The sequence below is a fragment of the Chrysoperla carnea genome, chromosome X, assembly GCF_905475395.1.
Source record: "Chrysoperla carnea chromosome X, inChrCarn1.1, whole genome shotgun sequence".
In the NCBI taxonomy this organism is placed as follows: Eukaryota; Metazoa; Arthropoda; class Insecta; order Neuroptera; family Chrysopidae; genus Chrysoperla; species Chrysoperla carnea.
In genome coordinates, this window is record NC_058342.1 from 34,889,773 (window position 1) to 34,909,181 (window position 19,409).

Here is a 19,409-nt window from a genome sequence, read left to right on the forward strand (position 1 = left end):
TTAAACGAACGACATATGTCAATATTTATAAACAAGTAATCACCAGAGTATTGGCATCAATGGAAAGTCTCTAAGTAGTGCTACTTGTTCAATAGCTTTCACATTTAATTTATACTAGAGTTTTCCAACTTTTCATTTTATTACCACGACTGTCACTGCTATAATTTTCAGATGAAATATATTGTTTAGTTTCTTTAGTTTGCTAATATAAAGCCGCCAAAAATTTATTTCGGAAAAATACACACGCTTTCTTGTCAAAAACTTAAATTACATTTTAAACCTTTTTTAAACTGTCAAAAACGCGGGCATCCAATTTGATGACGTAATATCGGTATCACTATACGAAATAACACAAATAAGTTTGATAGATATATTCATAGACATTTGATTATAATAAATATAAATACTTATTATCGATGGATAAATTATGCCCAGCTGTCTACACTGAACTAATTGATGGTCTATGACTCATACCGATATGACATCACAGCAGAGCTAATATTTCCTTCATTGATGTAATAAACTTTGTTGATAACCAAGTTTGTCTTTTATTTCCAGGTTGTTGTCGAAGATTCAGATTCAGCTTTGGAGTATGGTGATACAATTGTGGATGAAGGTTCACCTGTAAACGCCGATCTTAATTTCGATATACATTCAATGTATTTATATGTTATGACCGAGAAAAAGGTATGGAAAATTTTTGATAAAAAATATTGGACAACGCATATTCAACTAATTCATAATTTTCTTTGAAGGTTTCAAAAGTTAAAGTACAAGAATGCAGTGTTTACAAGAGTTGTTGGGATTGTTTAGGTGCTAAGGATCCATATTGTGGATGGTGTTCATTAGAAAACAAGTTAGTATACCCCCCCCCCACCCCGTTTAGAGATTATCTCTCAATCAGAAGCGTATCTAATTCTCTCTTATCTGGAAACAAGATTGAATTTTACAAAATTAAACCAAACATTGCGTATAATGTGGAGAATACAAATAAAAATTTAAACTCCTTAATAGTTTTGTATCCGTCACTGGCACTGATCTAATTATTCGAAAGCTAAAGGAATATTCTGCAATTAAAACTTTTCAAACTCACTTTAAAATAATTCACAAAACAAACTCCTTGAATAAATTGAATTGAGTCCAGAGGCTCATTCCTTAAATACTAGGCTATTTCCGTGATGTGGGTATTACTTACTGAGTAAATTAGGGCACACGAGTGACGGACGATTGACGAGTACAAGAACTCCCTGATAGAATGAACAAGCAGGTAAAATAATCCTCAATATATTGTGTTTAATCTCGAATTCTAATATAAAGTCAGTCATACTGATATTTAATATTGTCCTGATATGAAACCAAAGCAAGTAATACACTATTCATAAAGCAGAAATATATAGTAAACAGAGGTATACATATACAGAGTGTAACAAAACGTCGTGTCAAACAATTGACTGAGTTAATTGTTGACATATCATGTATAGACAGTTTTGGTTACGTAATCGTTTATTTTTTTACGGCATGTAAGTAAAGAAAGATATCCACTCTTAGATATCCACACACACACAACTGATATTCCCATATAAATACATACTATAAAATTTGCACCCTCGTGGGTAAACAGTGTTGTTTACAAAAAAATATTTCAAACAAAAGTTGTTTATTTTTTTATAAGGAACATTTTCTAAATTTAAACTTTTGTTCTATCTCTAACGGTTTACAAGATGGATCGTACGGGCTCAAAACCCATCTGACCCATATTGCTCATTTACGAACTTGGCCGCACTTTTTACGTCCTGAACATGCTGTAAAAATTTCAGCTTGATATCTTTTTGTGTTTTTGAGTCACCTATCTAAACAAGAGTGCAAGATGTACTTCATCCTTTTCTTAATTCAACCGTCTTCGAAAAATCTGTCAGTTCTCGTACCAAAAATAAATATCCAATCGATTAATTATTAAATCATTTTGATAAACATGACAGAATATATATATGACACCACTTTTTGTAACACTCTGTACATACATTATAGAGAGCACAGTAGACAACACAGAAACTCGTCCTGGAGAATTGATACGCTTTACTTGAAATGAGAAATCATAAAGTAATATTCAAACTTAATTATTATATAAGTTATTACTTTTGGGATTATCCAAAATTAATATAATATTTTGTTGTGTGTTATCATTACATAGATGTAGTCTACGTTCTGATTGTCAAGATGCTGCGAAGGATCCATTGTATTGGATCAGTTACAAGAGTGGTCGTTGTACGACCATTACAACAGTCACCCCAAATCAACTTCAACGGACAACTGCACGCACAGTAAGTTTTCAAATCAACAATTTCTTTTTTTTTTTTTAGTAAATTGATTTTTTCTTCCTACAATTTTTCATTTTTTAACCCAAAGTGTAGTCCATCCATCCCTCAAAAAAGTTGATGGGCACGGTACAGTACCCGAAAGTCGGTCAAATGTGAATCGGAGTATGAACTTGCTCATGATCGATACAGTGCATTCCTACAAAGGAGATGTTTACAAAATATATGACGCCCTGGCCAAGATTTTGTACAGTGGATTTGTAAATTAACAAACCTGTAAAATGTTAGTTTGCTCGCTCATCACAGTGTCACATTTAGACTCTAAACTACTGAACTAATTTTGATGAAATTTTTACAACTTCAAATTAAATTAAACGCCAGTTTACATTAAATAATTTTAGTTAGGTTATTTACTTAAATAACAAATTCAAGCTTTCGTTTTTTTTCGCGAAAGCGTTGATAATATCATCAATTTCCAGATGTTTAAGTCAAGCCCGAATAATCTTTCTTGTCCCATATGGAGACACGCAATCAAGATTTTACTCCGTGAAGTATAGAAAAGGATCTCTCTGCGGTAGCTACGCTGGCCCGAAAAGTTACGCTACAAATCTTGGTCACATTCTTCAATGAGATGAGCTACCGACTCTGGTATGGCGAAATTATTTTCATATTCTGTTTTCCATTTAGCCATCCAAAGTCATGGCCAGGAAAACTAAACAATATGGACCGCTATTGTCTATTTTTTTTCCACTTTAACGTCCATTTGAAATAGCAGAATCTCTCAAATTCCAACGTCCAATTGGTCCAATTGGTGGCCATCAAATTCAAAAAGGTTTGAGGTTAATGAATGCCTGTGGACCCAGTAGCAATGCCACGTCAATTAATGGCAGCCATTACTGGATTAGATCATTTTGTCTCTCAGTAGATTTTACTTGAATTCTCATCACCTCAATATTGCTTACTCCGTGCAATTAGAGCTTGTCAAATGGAAGCCATAAATGTCCTAATGTGTGAGCTTACTAATCGGCCATTTTACTGCTGCTGTCAGTATTATCCGCAACTATTGTCTTCAAGTGGTTTACCCAATAATGCCCAGGACAAACGTCAGATGTCAGCATAAAAAAAAGAAATCGTTAAATTTCTGAACTGAAAGGAAGTCATCAAATAGAAAAATCCAAATAAAATAAAAACAACTTTGTTGATGATATTCAGACAAAAAAATAAAAATATTCGTTTGTGTCATAGATCATTTTAAAATGAGTCACATCTGACATCTGTATGTATGACTTGCACTAAGAATAAATTTTTTAAAAACATTAACCTATTCTATGATAGAACATGGACAACTTGGGTATTAAGTATTAAAGGGTTAAATAAAAACTTGGATATTATTTTTATGACAAACTATTTTACAGATATAAATTTCATGTTTATCACATGTTATGTGCAACTTGTTCGTATTTCTTCATCTTGCAATTCTAAGAATAACAAATATATAATAGCATCTTGCAAATTTTTGACATAAACGTTTCACTCACAAGTGTATCACATTGGAAGGTCCATATACTTAGCACCTCCATAACAAGTTTACTTTTTGAAGATGTCAATTCATATTTAATGGTCTTAAGCGGTTGGTTTTTCTAACTCAAAATCCATTCTAAACTAAATCGTTAACACAATAATCTATTAATAAAATGGATGGCAAATCAATCAGATTAGATAAGATTTGGGTTAGAAGTAAGTTTTAGAAAATCTTTCGTACTGGGATCAGTTTGATCTCTTGTACTCCCTTTGATTTAAAGGTACCCCAGAAGCTCTACAGCTTTAATAAAGTTTATGATATTCCTGGGCGAGACTTCATTTATTTCACTTGAGTAGGATATCAATAAAATCTGCAGAGACGTTTCCTGTGGGATTGATTCATGCATTTGCTAATTAGGGTTGCCACCTTATAATTCCGGGGGGTCGGCAGATAAGTCAGCTTCTATATGTGCTTCAAGTAATTTAAATTATTGTTGCTATCGAGAGTCGGAATGGACTACATAATATTGAGAGTCTCCCAATCAAACCTGGAGAGGTGGCAATACTAATACTAATTGAGTATACAATAGCCAGTGATAGGGAATCAACCAACCATGAAAATCGAATAAAACTGTGAAATACCAGAAGATATACCTGCCAAATGCCTAATAATCTTTTGGAAAACGGGGAGTGTTTTTTCAATTTTAAAGTTTTCAAGACTTTTAACAAGAAATATTTTGACATATTTAAAATAAATATGCCACCTCCGAGCACACTGGAATTTGATAGCCCTGATAAAAAAAGTCTGCTTGAATTCTGATTCAAATTTCCAATTGAATCCGATTGAATTTCAATTCAATCCAATAGTACTCATTATGAAATTTCCAATTTGATCCCATTCATGGATTGCAACCAATTCGAAATTTCCGATTAGTTCTATGGGATTGAATCGAAATTTTTTTTCCAACTAAACAAGATTCATTTCAATTAAACTTCGATTCAAAACTTTAATTGGTTTCAATTGGAATGAATCGGAATGAATCGAATTCATCAAATTTTCGATTCATGAATCGGATTTTTTTATCAGGGAGGTATGGTTATTATGTGCTTTTTGCACCACTTTTTAGGAAATCAGGAAAAATAATTTTGAGAGGTCATTTGCTCTAATAATTGACAACTCTCCAGACTTGTTCAGATAACTCCAGAAATCTCCCGACTTCCGATATTAAAATAAATTCTCCAGAGCTTAGTAAATCAAGAAACTTGATTATTTGTATCAAATTCAAATAAATTGGACTTATCTCCTGACTTCTTTAATTGTTTCCCGACTTTCTGGTAGTCTGAGGTGGGAAAACTATCTACTGTACAATCTTGTTAAGAATGGGGGGTGCTAAATAAACGATTCGTTTAAACATGTACATAGTTATTTGACAAGAGTAGAAAATTTATTTTTATTACTTGTAGAATACCTACGTCTCCGACAATAATACTCGTAAACTACTTTATTCTATGTTATTCAAATTTTACGATACAATTATTACAACCAAAAGTATTTTCCTTTTGCTTGGAGAGAGCAAAAATTTTCCATATATGATCCTTTTAAATACATAATCATTAGGGACCATGTGGATGCCTTGTTTCTGTTATTTCTACTTTTATCTTATAAAAATTTCATAAATTATTACTCGGGGTCTAAAAACATTATTTCATTTATACCAAGGATTTCACTGTAATAACATTTTTAGGTTACAAGTTCGAATCACACGAGTTACAGTTAAACTTGTACTTGACTGAAATTAATTAGATTAGATTGATTTATCGGAATCCTTGAAAAAAGGCAACAGTACCAAAAAAAATTGTTTTTGTTTTAATTAGGGTAATTAAGATGGGTTGACGATTGAAGGAATATTTATCGAAATACCGCCATAAATCAATCCGAAATCTCGAGGTTTTAGGCGATACCTAAGTAAACACTCATCCAATCGTTAAATTAATGTGGTTTTTTGTATTTTTTATGTCAAAATTACTTTATAAACTGAGTTTTATCGAAATCGAAAACATAAATTTTTTTTCGATTTCTTGCAATTTTTTTGGAAAAAATCGAAAAATTTACAAAAAAAAATTTGTTTCAGAATTGGATAAAACACAGTTTATAAGGTAATTTTGACCCGAAAAACACAAAAATCGAATCCATTCTCCGATTGAATGGATAGCTTTCGAGATATACTGTTTTCGGAAACAATTTTAGGCGATATCTTGAAAATGATACATCCAATCGTGGAATCAATGCGATTTTTGTATTTTTCGGGTCAAATTAACCTTATAAACTAAGTTTTATCGAAATCGGAAACATACATTTTTTTTCGATTTTTTGCAATTTTCTTAAGGGGTACCCCTTCAAAAAAATCGAAAATTTCGCAAAAATTTTTTTGTTTCAGAATTGGATAAAACTCAGTTTCTAAGACAATTTTGACCCCAAAATTACAAAAATCGGGTTAATTTTATGATTGGAAAAGTGGTTTTTGAGTTATCGTATGAAATCGGAGCAATTCCGACAATATCTCAAAAACTATTATGCCATTCGTCAAATGCACCCGATTTTTGTATTTTTTGGGTCAAAATTACCTTATAAACTGAGTTTTATCGATTTCTGAAACAAAAAAAATTTTGCGAATTTTTCGATTTTTTCGAAGGGGTACCCCTTAAGAAAATTGCTAAAAATCGAGAAAAATATTTTATTTTTGATTTCGATAAAACTCGGTATATAATGTTATTTTGACCCAAAAAATACAAAAATCGCGTTTATTTCACGATTAAACGAATATTTTCCAAGATAACGCACAAAAAATCCTAACAGTCAGCATATTTTGAAGCGATTTCAGGCAATATCATATAAACTAGACATTTGATTGTAAAATAAACTGGATTTTTTAGTTTTTTGGGACGTAATTACCCTATTTAAAAAACGGTACGAATTTTCCGTAAAAATCATTTTATAAGACAAATAAGGACTCTCCAAAAACCACAAATACAACAAAATCCTTCAATGAAAGTATATTTTGTCCGACAACTGTGATTGTACCGTTGATTTTCGAACAAAAAGATGATTTCATTTAGTTTTCCGAGGTATAAATTATTGTTTGTAAAATTTGATCAAAAAATTAAACAACGATAGAATTGTTATTGGTAAAATTGGAAAACATTTTAGTTAGAAAATAGTTTAGGTAAATAAAAGGTATTTGATGTAACTAGTGAGGTTTAATGCTCACCCTTCTTTGAAACCTCAACGAACCTCAGCTCCTATACATGTGTACCATAGTACCATAAATAAACCTGAATCTATTATCATGTTCGTATCATTCAATAAACAACATTCTATGTAAACAAAATAAAGGTTTACAGTATTAAGACTCAAATTCACTTCACCGAATATTATCAATACGTCCAGTTTAAATCTTAATTAAATAGGCAATCGTAAACCATCGATGTTTATATCAAACTTAGATATCTAACATTATTATAACAACATTGAAGACAACGTTCAATTAAAATCGTTTGATGTCACTATTGGTACAGGAAGTGATTCATATTTTGAATATCATGTTTTCTTTTAATTACTAGAAAATAAAAAGGGTTAGGTTAGGTTAGGTTATATTGGCTGTCAGCGAAGGATACACTTAGGCTATAGAGCCCATCCGTTAGTTTGAATAAATCCCGATCAGACAAATTTTATCGGGGAAAAATTATCATTTTAGGAACAAATATTCCTGTGGGACTCATATAGATCATAATGGTTATTAAGGACCCCCTATAGACTGACGTCATTGCAAAATAACTTTTATTAAGGATTGCATTCTTGACAAAAAAGTTTTTAAAGCAGACGTTTTGTTCCCATGTGGCTCACAGCAGAAAAGTCAACGTCATGTGACGTTATGATTACGGTCCCAAAACACAGATGGCATTTACATTAATTGAGTTAACTGAGTATTCCAAAGTAGCATCTTTTTCTCTACAGTAAAAGATGTTACAAAAATCGGTAATTAGGCAACTTGTATGACGTAAATATTTGTCAAATAATCGAAAACTATTATACATGTATTACGTATACGCAATTCAAGTTGCCTATTTACATTCCATGAGGTTTTAACAAAATGTGAGCGGAGGTTTTAACAAAATGTGAGCGGTTTATTATATAATAGAGAATGTTTCTAACTTTTAAGAGATACATCGATGATTTCAATAAATAAATTAAATTTGTAACGAAGAGTAGGTATAGAAGGAATAAATGAATGATTATATTACGTAATATGATGTTAGTTTTAGTGTCCTGTCCTGAGTCCTGTTCGTTCATCATCACACTTATCTTTTGTAACTATTTTTGAACTTTTCATTTTACTAATCTAGTCAAAATCCTTTTAAAATAAAACCACATGTCTGCAAATACAAATCATACAAGTCAATGTAGGTACAACTTCTCCTTTTTCATATGTACTTTTGTACCAGTGGCGTAACAATTAGATGGCGAAATTTAACTCTTCCTTGTTGAAAGCGAAAGTTATTTAAAAAAAATTTCGAAATATAAAAAATAATTGAAATAAAAAAATATTTGAATCAAATTTAAATTTCATGAATATTCCCTATTATAGTTTTGAGATGAAAGGTCAATAGAGCCATCTAGTAGATTGCAGGAAAAATATGTTCTACTCACGTGTGTACTGAGGGAAAGGCAGATCAGAACAGCTGCCCCCTCCCTATTGGAACTGGATTTACCTTTGACTAATTACTGGCTATTTTCCTGTTTATGCTAAAACACAATTAGCCTTTTTCCTCTGAAGATTAAAAAAAGATCCGCTAGATGGCAACACTAGGAGGGGGGTACAAATATATCCTGCCATCTAGAGGATCTTTTTTTAATCTTCAGAGGAAAAAGGCTAATTAAATTTAATAAAATTTAAGAATAAAAATTATGTTTTGTCCCTCTCTAGAGCTAAAAGTAAGCTTTTCTCCCCTCGGGCAAAAGCTGTATACGCCCGTGGTTCTGCCTTCTAAGCCTAGTGAAGCGACAAACTGAGTAAATTTTTATTTTGTTTTAAAATTTATGAAAATTTTTTTTGTGAAAATAATAATAATTTCAGGTGAAAATTATTTCTAACATTTTATTTTATGGGTAAAAACCTCTACATTTTTATGGAAAAATATTATTTTTCGAACTAATAATTTCACTGTTATTACATATATATTTATATTTTTTTACCAGAAAAAAAAAACAGTAAATATAAACAGCTTGAAAAAATCAATTTACTAAGTGAAAACATTCATTTTCTATATTGCAATTATATTAAGTAAAATTTTCATTGTAATAATTTGTATTTTTTTTTTCTTCGTCTTTAAAAAAAAAGTCATCGTAAAAAAAAAGTTATAAAAAGTTTTCTAATCGATGTAATAGACTAGTCATTAGCAGAAAATAAACAATTTCTATGATGTAATCTGATACTTTAAAATACAGAGTGTCCCGAAACAATCACACTCGGAGAAAATAAAATTCTAACAAGAAACATTCAACATTCTGTACTATGAATGAAATATGGCTTCGCTACTTAAGAGAATAAATACTCCCTTAAAATTTAACAGTTATTTTTACTTCTGTCATATAAACATTTCCTAATGACTGGTCTACAAGTTTTCGAACCGATTTTCACAAAATTATGTTTTTTTTATTACAGTTGGAATTAGTTATTGAAAATTTGCCAACATTATCCGGTCAATTTTTATGCGCCTTCACTGCCTTGGATAAAACACTGCTAACAAACGCAACAAGAAAACCATATGGTGTGAATTGCACAACACCTAGGACCGATTTATTGCCATCGATCCCACCTGGACAACGTAAGGATCACAAAATTAAAATTTAATCTTTTAGAAAACTAATTTGTTTGTTTGAAATCTTTCTAGATCATTTTACTGCCAAATTAAGTGTACGAATGACATCGGGACCAGATTTCGTTGCCACCAATTTTACTTTTTTCGATTGCAACACTTATAGTTCCTGTACTCGTTGTGTTTCGTCCTCATTTCCATGCGATTGGTGTGTCGATGGACATCGATGTACTCATGATACCGCTGAAAATTGTCGAAATGATATCTTGGTTACAGGAGTAAGCGTAAGTAGACTTTAATCTTAATCCAAAATTGCCTCACCAGGAGATATAAAACGTTTTTTTAATTTACAGAGAATTGGACCAAGTTATCGATCAGGTCCAGCATTTTGTCCAACAATTAATGCAACTCTTGGTCGCTCGGAAATTCTTGTTGCATCTGGTATTAAAAAATCAATTCGAGTCAAAGTTCATATCATCGGGCAATTTATCGTTCAAACACGTTTCGTTTGCCAATTTAATATTGAAGGTCGAGTGACCAGCGTGAACGCACAATATCGTGGCGATACAATTAACTGTGATCCCATGGAATTTTCATATACATCACGTGCCCCAAATATCACAGCAACATTTGCGGTAATTTGGGGTGGCTCAAAGCCCTTAGATAATCCAGATAATGTTCATGTGGTCATTTATCGATGTCGAGAAATGGCTGATAATTGTGGAATGTGTTTGGCCTTAGCAGAGAAATACGGCTGTGGATGGTGCCAAAGTTCTGATCGTTGTGAAGTTAAAGAACAGTGTGAAAGAGGCTCTGCGGTTTGGTTGAATCGAAACGAAACATGTCCGAATCCAGAAGTGTACTCGTTTAGTCCACAGTTAGGTCCTTGGGAAGGTGGTACAAATATAACCATTGAAGGTATCAACTTGGGTAAAAACTTTAAGGATATTTACAATGGAGTTAGTATCGCTGGGATCAATTGTGAGCCTTACGAACAGCTTTACGTGAAAACAAAACAAATCGTCTGCAAAGTCGATGGTCCGGGAACAAACGAACTTCGTGGTGGACCTGTAGTTGTTCGAGTTGAAGATTATCGTGGAGAATCCAAGCAACATTTTCTATTCGTTGATCCAGTGATTGAAGGTATAAGTCCTAAAAATGGTCCAAAATCAGGTGGAACCATGCTTCGAATAACTGGAAAATATATGAATGCTGGTAGCAATATTCAAGCATTTATTGATGGCTTACCTTGTAAAATTATTTCGGCGGAAAAACATGAAGCACTGTGTATTACAAGTGCATCAGAAACTCAACGCACGGGAAAACTGCACATGAAATTCGATGCAGGAGATCGATTTTTCGATAAGGAAATGTTTGAATATGTGGAAGATCCAACAATTGAAACAGCTGAATCTGGTGTTGCAGGACATCAAAAGTTCCCGAAAGGTATCCCAGCTGGTGGAATTAAAATCACTGTAACTGGAAAAAATTTGGCTTATATTCAAAATCCACAAATGTATGTTTACTACGAGCAGAAAATGTTTGTGAGCGTAAGTATTCCTCCCAAAATTACTTTCCCAACAAAATTTCGTTAGCTCATAATTAAAATTTTTTTTACAGCAATGTTACGTTTTAAGTAACACAAATATGGCGTGTTATTCTCCAATGATTGAAGCAGACGAATCAAAATTGGATGCTGAAAAACCACTTAAATTGGATTACGGTTTTCGTATGGACAATGTACTGGGTGTACAAAATTTAACGGTTGATAAAAATTACCACCATTTCTTACTATTTCCAAATCCAGTTTACGAACCATTCGAGGAGGAAATCAAGTATTACAAGTCAGATTATTTGACCATAAATGGTCAACATTTGGATCGAGCATGTCAAGAATCCGATGTCGAAGTGAAAATTGGAAACGCTTTATGTAACGTGACATCGTTATCACGTCAACAACTAACGTGTCGTCCACCAGAGAATCAACCACCAAGTGTCGATGAAAATGGGGAACTACACGATAATGAGTTACCCACAGTTATTGTTAAAGTTGGAGGATCGTTAACTTATATTATTGGGAAGTTATCATACGCTACACCCGCAGGATTAAATGGACCGTTATCCAAGCCTGCATTATTTGGAGGAGTCACCGGTTTAGTTCTTCTCTTATTCGTATTTATCGCATTCCTAATTGCATATCGTCGAAAATCCACTGAGAGTAATCGTGTACTCAAAAATATGCAAGAACAAATGGATATTCTTGAACTTCGTGTCGCAGCTGAATGTAAAGAAGCGTTTGCAGAGCTTCAAACCGAAATGACTGACTTAACAAGTGATTTAACGTCTGGCGGTATTCCATTCTTGGATTATCGTACATACGCGATGAAAATTTTATTCCCAAATATGGAAGATCATGTTGTGTTACAATGGGAACGTCCTGAATTGCTACGCAAAGAGAAAGGTCTACGCTTATTCGGTCAATTAATCATGAACAAAACATTTTTGTTACTATTTATACGCACATTAGAAAGTAATCGATATTTTTCGATGCGTGATCGTGTGAATGTAGCCTCGTTAATAATGGTTACACTCCAAAGTAAAATGGAATATTGTACAGAGATATTGAAAACGCTGTTAGCGGAATTAATTGAACGTTGTATGGAGGGAAAATCACATCCAAAATTATTGTTACGACGTACGGAAAGTGTTGCGGAGAAAATGTTGAGTGCATGGTTTACATTTTTATTGTATAAATTTTTACGTGAGTGTGCTGGTGAACCACTTTTCATGTTGTTTAGAGCTATGAAACAGCAAGTTGATAAAGGGCCAGTCGATGCGATTACATCTGAAGCACGATATTCACTTAGTGAGGAGAAATTAATTCGACAGTCAATTGATTTTAAACCAATGGTGAGTCAATTTTTTTGATCCATTTTTTTCTCTCTTTCGTCTAGACTTTCGAGCTTTTCGAACAACAATCCTTGGAACGCATACCTTCATAAGTCGCTTCAATCCGTCTGTCTGTCCCTAACCCCTATGTATGCTTATATCTTTAAAACTACGCAAGGGATTTTGATGCGATTTATCCTAATAGATAGAGTGATTCAAGAGGGTGGGGTGGAAATGGGAGTTGAAAGGGATTTGCTTCAAAAACTTAAAAAGTTGTACATCGATTAAGCTCAAATATTGAAAAGATATACAACCAGCTTTAAGGATTGTTTCTATCTATTTTTAACCTTCGGGGGGTGGAAAGATGGAGCGAGAAAGTGGGGATGAACAATCGAATATTTTTTAATATACCCAAGTAGGGTATCAAAACAAAGAGCATGACGTGTACATTACAAAACTGTAACTTCCATGCAAAGGGATATGGGGGGAGGGGTGAAAGTGGAAATGTTGCCCTACCGTGAGATTTTCGTTTACCGCGAATTGAATCCAATGACCAGAAATTGAGTAAGACTCAAGGAGGGATTATTTGTACAGTTCCTTGTAAAATTTGAGGGCATTAAAAGCCTGAAGTGTTCGAAAAATTCAATGAAAATCGTTTAACTAATAATTTGAATCAATTTTCCAGACGGTATACGTTTCGATAACTCAGCAGCAAGTATCGGTGAATGGAATTGACACAGAAAATGTTCCTGTCAAAGTATTGGACTGTGATACAATTAGCCAAGTAAAAGAGAAAGCTTTGGATCAAATATATCGTGCAACACCATACTCACAACGACCTCGTAAAGATGACTTAGATCTTGGTAAATATCCAAAAACAAACATTCCAAAAAAAAAGGGTTCAATTAACTTGATTTTGTAATTTTACAGAATGGAGAACTGGTACAACAGGTCGTTTAATACTTTACGATGAAGATAGCACAACCAAAACCGAAGGGGAATGGAAGAAACGCAATACATTAAATCATTATCGTGTCCCGGATGGTGGATGCTTAAATCTCGTCTCAAAACAAAGTTCCATTTATAATTTGAGCACGTTATCTGATAAGAATGATAAATCACACAAGTAAGTAACTATTGAGTTTGTTTTATTTGGAATTCTACGACTGAAACCCTACATCCAAAGCCTATCCATTATACCAGGCTTTGAATAAAGCAAGACCATCATCTGGAATTTGTAGGAAAACCTCCTTAAGAGGTTATATCCAGTCAGAATTTTCAAAATTCATTTTTTCTTTTGTAAACTTCTTGTGAAACTTGGGCGTTTTTCTCGAAACTTCATTTTCAATCGGCTGGACCGATCGGTTTCGAATTTTTTCATAATCTTCTTAGATAATTTTCCCAGGCATTAATCGAATGAATAAGATTTCTGAAAATTATTTCGATGTTTTAGACCACTTTGAAGGTGGAAATTCCTTCGATTGGTTTTTTTATTTTGGATAATCCAAATCGGAGATATGGTGCTCATCACCAGATACCTTTTTTGGTGGACCTCCAAGAGATCACTTACAGGAGCAGTACCATATCAAATTATTGAAATCGAAAGAAATCTTCCCCAAAAAAACCCTCACAACTGGATATAACTCCTTAAATTAAACATTTTCTACCCGTAGCACTAAACTTCACAAGCTGAGGGCATGCTAAGCACAGCATTGTCCATTCGAGCAGTTTTTATTCAAGATAAATATATCTACAGCTTATTATTTCAAAAAATTTGATCCCCCTCAACATAAGAACGTTTTATTCACTGAGAAACTCCTTCAGGACGTCCTCAGTCTTCCAATACAATCATTTTAGCTTCTGAAGATGCTTTCTCGTCTTATTTGTATCTTCCTCCGATTAATTTATCTTAAACGATGGGAGATTCCTCCAAAGTACAATTCCAAGAATCGAATTATTTGTTAACTGAATAGAAAAATCTGAAATTGACCTTAAGTTGTCCCAAAGAACCTGTTATTATCCTCGTTTTCCAAGGTTTTCTTAGAATCAAGCTCTAAGAAATTCGTTAAACATCTTCTATAGAAGTAAAAAAAAATTGTTGGAAGATTCCTCCAAAAACGGAACTTTGTTGAAATCTTCCTGTTCCCTAATGATCCACTGTGGCACTGTTTTGACATGCACGGTTTTAGAATTACAAATAAAACAAACTCCACGTAATCGATTACGATCTGTCTTAAAAAAACAGTGAATTTCATAAATTAAATATTTCAGTAATTTATTTTTCAGATATGAAACATTAAATTTAAGTAAATATAGTTCAGCAAGTCCGCCATTAAGTCGTGCAACGAGTCCATTAAACCATGACCATGATCAAGGTCTAAAAGTATGGCATTTAGTAAAACATCACGATAACGATGCCCAGAAAGAGGGTGAACGTGGCAATAAAATGGTTTCAGAAATCTATTTAACACGATTGTTAGCAACAAAGGGTACACTCCAGAAGTTTGTGGATGATCTGTTTGAGACAATCTTCAGTACAGCGCACAGGGGTTCGGCATTACCTCTTGCCATCAAATATATGTTCGATTTTCTGGATGATCAGGCATTACAACATGGTATTTCAGATCCAGAAGTTGTACATACATGGAAGAGTAATTCATTGCCATTACGATTTTGGGTTAATTTAATTAAAAATCCAAATTTTGTATTTGATATACATAAGTCAAATATTGTGGATTCTTGTCTATCGGTTGTTGCACAAACGTTCATGGATTCATGTTCCACGTCTGACCATAGATTAGGTATGTTTATCTTGTGGAAGGGGAAATAATCGGTTTTTAATTGTATGTTTTTGATTTTAACAGGTAAGGATTCACCAAGTTCAAAGTTATTGTATGCCAAGGACATTCCAGCCTACAAAGAATGGGTTGAACGATATTATTCTGATATTAAAATGATGGCCGCTATTTCGGATCAAGATATGACGGCTATGTTAAATGAAGAATCACGGGTAAGATTACTAATTCTCCTTTATCTCGTTAGAGGCATTACCTGCGTTGCCATTAGCGTTTTACCTGCATCTTCAAAATCAGTCAAATGGGAACAAAAAATAAATTTTTGTCTTCATATAACTGTGTAGATGACTCTTAATGATTATTTAACCCTCTAGAATACGCCCTTAAATGAGCTGGCCGAACAAATGAATGTAGACCTGGTATGGGTACCGGGACACAGGGACATTCCAGGAAGGGAGTTCCATTTGCGAACTGCAAGTTACTCCTGAAAGAGGATTGTTTTATGATAGTCCCCTCTATATTCTAAAGTGACACTTACTACAAATCTTTCTATTTTTTCCCTAATCACATCTCCCAAATTAGGCCTCAGATCGAAATTTGGTAAAGAGCTTTTCCCTTTGTCTAGATAAGCTTAATTTACGGGTATAATTTTTTGCTACCAATAATAGAACACCCTGTATATCGAGTATTTATATAATTAAGTTTAATATTGATTGTGTTTTGTTTTGCAGTTACATACAACCGAATTCAACACAAATTGTGCATTACATGAATTGTATACATATGCAATGAAATACAACGAGCAATTAACGGTAACACTAGAAGAAGATGAATTCTCACATAGACAACGTTTAGCATATAAATTAGAACAGATTCACAACTTAATGGATGAAGGCTCGAATCCGTGATGTAGGTCATTGTCGCGGAGTGGGACCCAACGATATCCTGCTCCCGACATTGCACCATCAGCTCCGCCCGCCTCACCAACAACACCCTCATCCGGTGGCCATCATCATCATCTTCATAGCAATCATCAAGAACTTGCATGTTGACTTACTACTGCTACTCCTACATGTGATGATATCCTAGTGTGAAATCAAGTGCGAGTGCGAGTGACCTTAATATTTAATATATTTGAAAAACTAAGTTTTAGCACGTGTTTATATCAAGAAAAATGAAAAACAAATGAAAATCGTAATACATGTGATATGTTCAGTGTCATATAACTTAGTGATTGAAAAATTTATAAAAAAAAAATACTCATATCTAGATAGGAAATAACTGCTGCCCTTTATAACATACCTCCCTTTCCCCTAAATTTCCCCCCACTCAATCATAATCATCACAATAATGCCCTTCGTCCTTAATTTTCACATTTTATATGTAAAAGTTATCTATGTACACTCAAAAAACAACAAATTGATGCGTGCATGGACGACTTTAGAATTAAATTTGTACGTTTAACAAATCGGTGGAGATATTTCGTCGAAATAATATTCAAAATGTCAAATGGTTTTAAAAAAAATGAAAAAACGTCCTTGTTGATATTTGAATCCCTTTTTTCTTTAAAATATTCTTAAATAATTTATGAGTGCATGCCCTTCCCCTCTCATTGTATGATGTAGAAAATATTCAAGGACGTGGTTTTTTACGGTGGTCTTTTGTGTGTGTGCTAGTGAATATTTTTTGAAAATACAAGACTGATTTTTAATTTTAAACAAAAATAATGTTTGAGGCAGATTTTTCTGGGCAGTTTCTTTTTAATATTTGAGTTTTTTACTAATAAGATTAATTATACGGTAAAAATTTTGGAATCGAGACTGTATTCAAAAATTATTTGGAAATTACATAGAATTCTCTGAAGGATCCTTCACAAAAAGGGGACTGAGCATCCTTGCACCTAACTTATAAATCTCAGTATTCTGCTAAAGAAGCTTCGTGTTGTCAAGTTTACAACATCCCCAGCTTCTCGGTTAGACCTTATCCCATGACGGATAGGTCTAAAATCCAAATTGTTCTTAGATCCAAAGTTATAAATCAAAAAAGGTTTGTACCTGGCTCCTTATAAGATTCAGCAAAACCTTCCCGTACAAGTAATATTATCGAAAATTTCAAAATTGTGGATATTCAGAATTCTTGCATGCTTTTCGCCAAATCCAAATGACCAGGGCAGAGGCGGACTATGCATAAAGCAAACTAAGCACGTGCCTAGAGGTGCGAGGTTACAAAGAGGAGGGTGCGTGGAAATTTTGCTATTATTATATAAGTACTAGTAAAAAGCCGCTAGAGGCACGATGATCAGTTGCTTGTTTAAGATGCTCTCGACATTTAATCCGCCTCTGGATCAGGGTAGGGTTATGAAAAATTTTCAAAAATAGCTATTATTCGTAAAAGAAACCTATTTTTTGGGTAAAATAACTGTTTTTTTCGTGATATACTCCTACTTTTGCACAAAATATCACGAAATTTCTTCCTAGTTTCAACGAACAAAAATTGTTCTCTTTTAAAATTACAGACAACTTCGATTTGAAACTTTTTTTCATAAAGTTCACAAATCTAAACTGAAATTTTTTCAGAATTTCAAGAAATAGAAAAATTTTGCCAAAATTGATTGAAATCACCCCCTCTCTTCCCCCCTACAGTTTTTGAATACAGCTCAATTGTTTTTCGACTACCGTATGTCTTTCAAAATAAGTATTTTTAATTAAGTTTACGAAATATGTTCGAAATTCCAAAGTGTTTTCTTTTATTTTTTTTAGAGTACGTTGTATTGAAAGCTTAACACGAGAGCTTTTCTTACGTCAAAGTATTTATTGTACGAAATTCGCATAATGAATGACAGCTTTATTGAAACAACACAAATCGGTGATTTTTTTTTGAATGTGTGACTTTTCAGCTTGTTTCGCGAGGGAAGAAAGCATTTTTTTCTTTTGTTTTAAATAGATTAGCGTTAAGGAAAAAAAAAGTATATTTTTTATGTAATAACTATTTTTTGATACCAATTGTGTATAAAAAAAATACATTCCAAAATCGATTTAAATGACTCGATTAATTCCGAACGATATCGAAATAATTGTTTCCATTTTTATTCGAAGATTTAGAGAGCTACGATCTGCCTATAGAGGACGCAAAAGATCCCAGTTTTTCCTTCGCTTAACTGAATTGTATCAAATTGTTGTTTCTTATTTTGGAAGAATAGGGAAGACGTTTGGGCCCATTTTCTGTGCGTACATTATTTAAGACATCTAAAAAATTGCGACTAAGTTGTCTTTTTAATCAAAATATTCTCTTAACCATTTTCAACATATGTTCAGTTGCCTCAAATTAATGAAATACTTCAAAAAAGGTTGCTCTCTTTTGATTCCAAATCGATCTGCTTTAATAATAAAAAAGTCCTATTCAATTCCGATTGAATTCCGATTCAATCCAATAGAACCCAATATGAAATTTCCAATTAAAAAGGAAATGGAAAGTACAGAGTTTGGAGCAATAAATTTCTCGAAAATCGAATGAATACTATCGAAAATATGGCGTTCCCCTAACTCTCTAAATCTTTGAAGAATTTTTTTATGTTTTTCGATTCAAATATCAAACGATCTTATTTCAAATATCTCCCACCTAAAAAAAAATTAAATAAATGTTTTTTAAAATAAATATTTAAAAAAAAAAAGTCTGATAGGGCCTCTATCTTTTTAAAAACAAAACACACACACACACAAAAAATAAACAAAATACCTTTTAGTTAGGAATATCATTGGCCTAAAATTAAATAATTATTAAATAAATTAATTTAAAAGAAAAAAACAAATTTTTATAATTTTCTCAGTGACTGATAAATGAAAAACTGTGTTTAAAAAAAATAAATTGTAAATAATTATAAACAAAAAAAATATGAAAAACAAAAGCAACAAAAAAAAAAGGTCAATAAAAAATTTTTAAAAAAAGTATTTTTCGTCGTCGAATCCAAAAAAAAAACACAGCAAGCAACACAATAAAAGAAAAACAATTATTT

At 32.8% G+C, this 19,409-nt stretch overlaps 1 protein-coding gene across 2 annotated transcripts in view; it reads left to right on the plus strand.

Moving 5' to 3' along the window:
- LOC123302581 (plexin A3) overlaps positions 1-16,912 on the plus strand; it is a 381,571-nt gene extending 364,659 nt beyond the window's left edge. Inside the window, exons 4-15 of one of the 2 annotated variants that reach the window (XM_044885562.1) lie at positions 559-687; positions 756-856; positions 2,192-2,321; positions 9,560-9,722; positions 9,789-9,997; positions 10,067-11,263; positions 11,334-12,623; positions 13,288-13,465; positions 13,533-13,728; positions 14,874-15,403; positions 15,467-15,612; positions 16,129-16,912. In XM_044885562.1, coding sequence (XP_044741497.1) covers positions 559-687; positions 756-856; positions 2,192-2,321; positions 9,560-9,722; positions 9,789-9,997; positions 10,067-11,263; positions 11,334-12,623; positions 13,288-13,465; positions 13,533-13,728; positions 14,874-15,403; positions 15,467-15,612; positions 16,129-16,305 — 4,446 coding nt within the window. In that variant the 3' untranslated portion in view covers positions 16,306-16,912. The remainder of the gene's footprint in view (positions 1-558; positions 688-755; positions 857-2,191; positions 2,322-9,559; positions 9,723-9,788; positions 9,998-10,066; positions 11,264-11,333; positions 12,624-13,287; positions 13,466-13,532; positions 13,729-14,873; positions 15,404-15,466; positions 15,613-16,128) is intronic. The other variant, XM_044885563.1, reaches the window with a different exon arrangement.
- Positions 16,913-19,409: the final 2,497 nt, after the last annotated feature.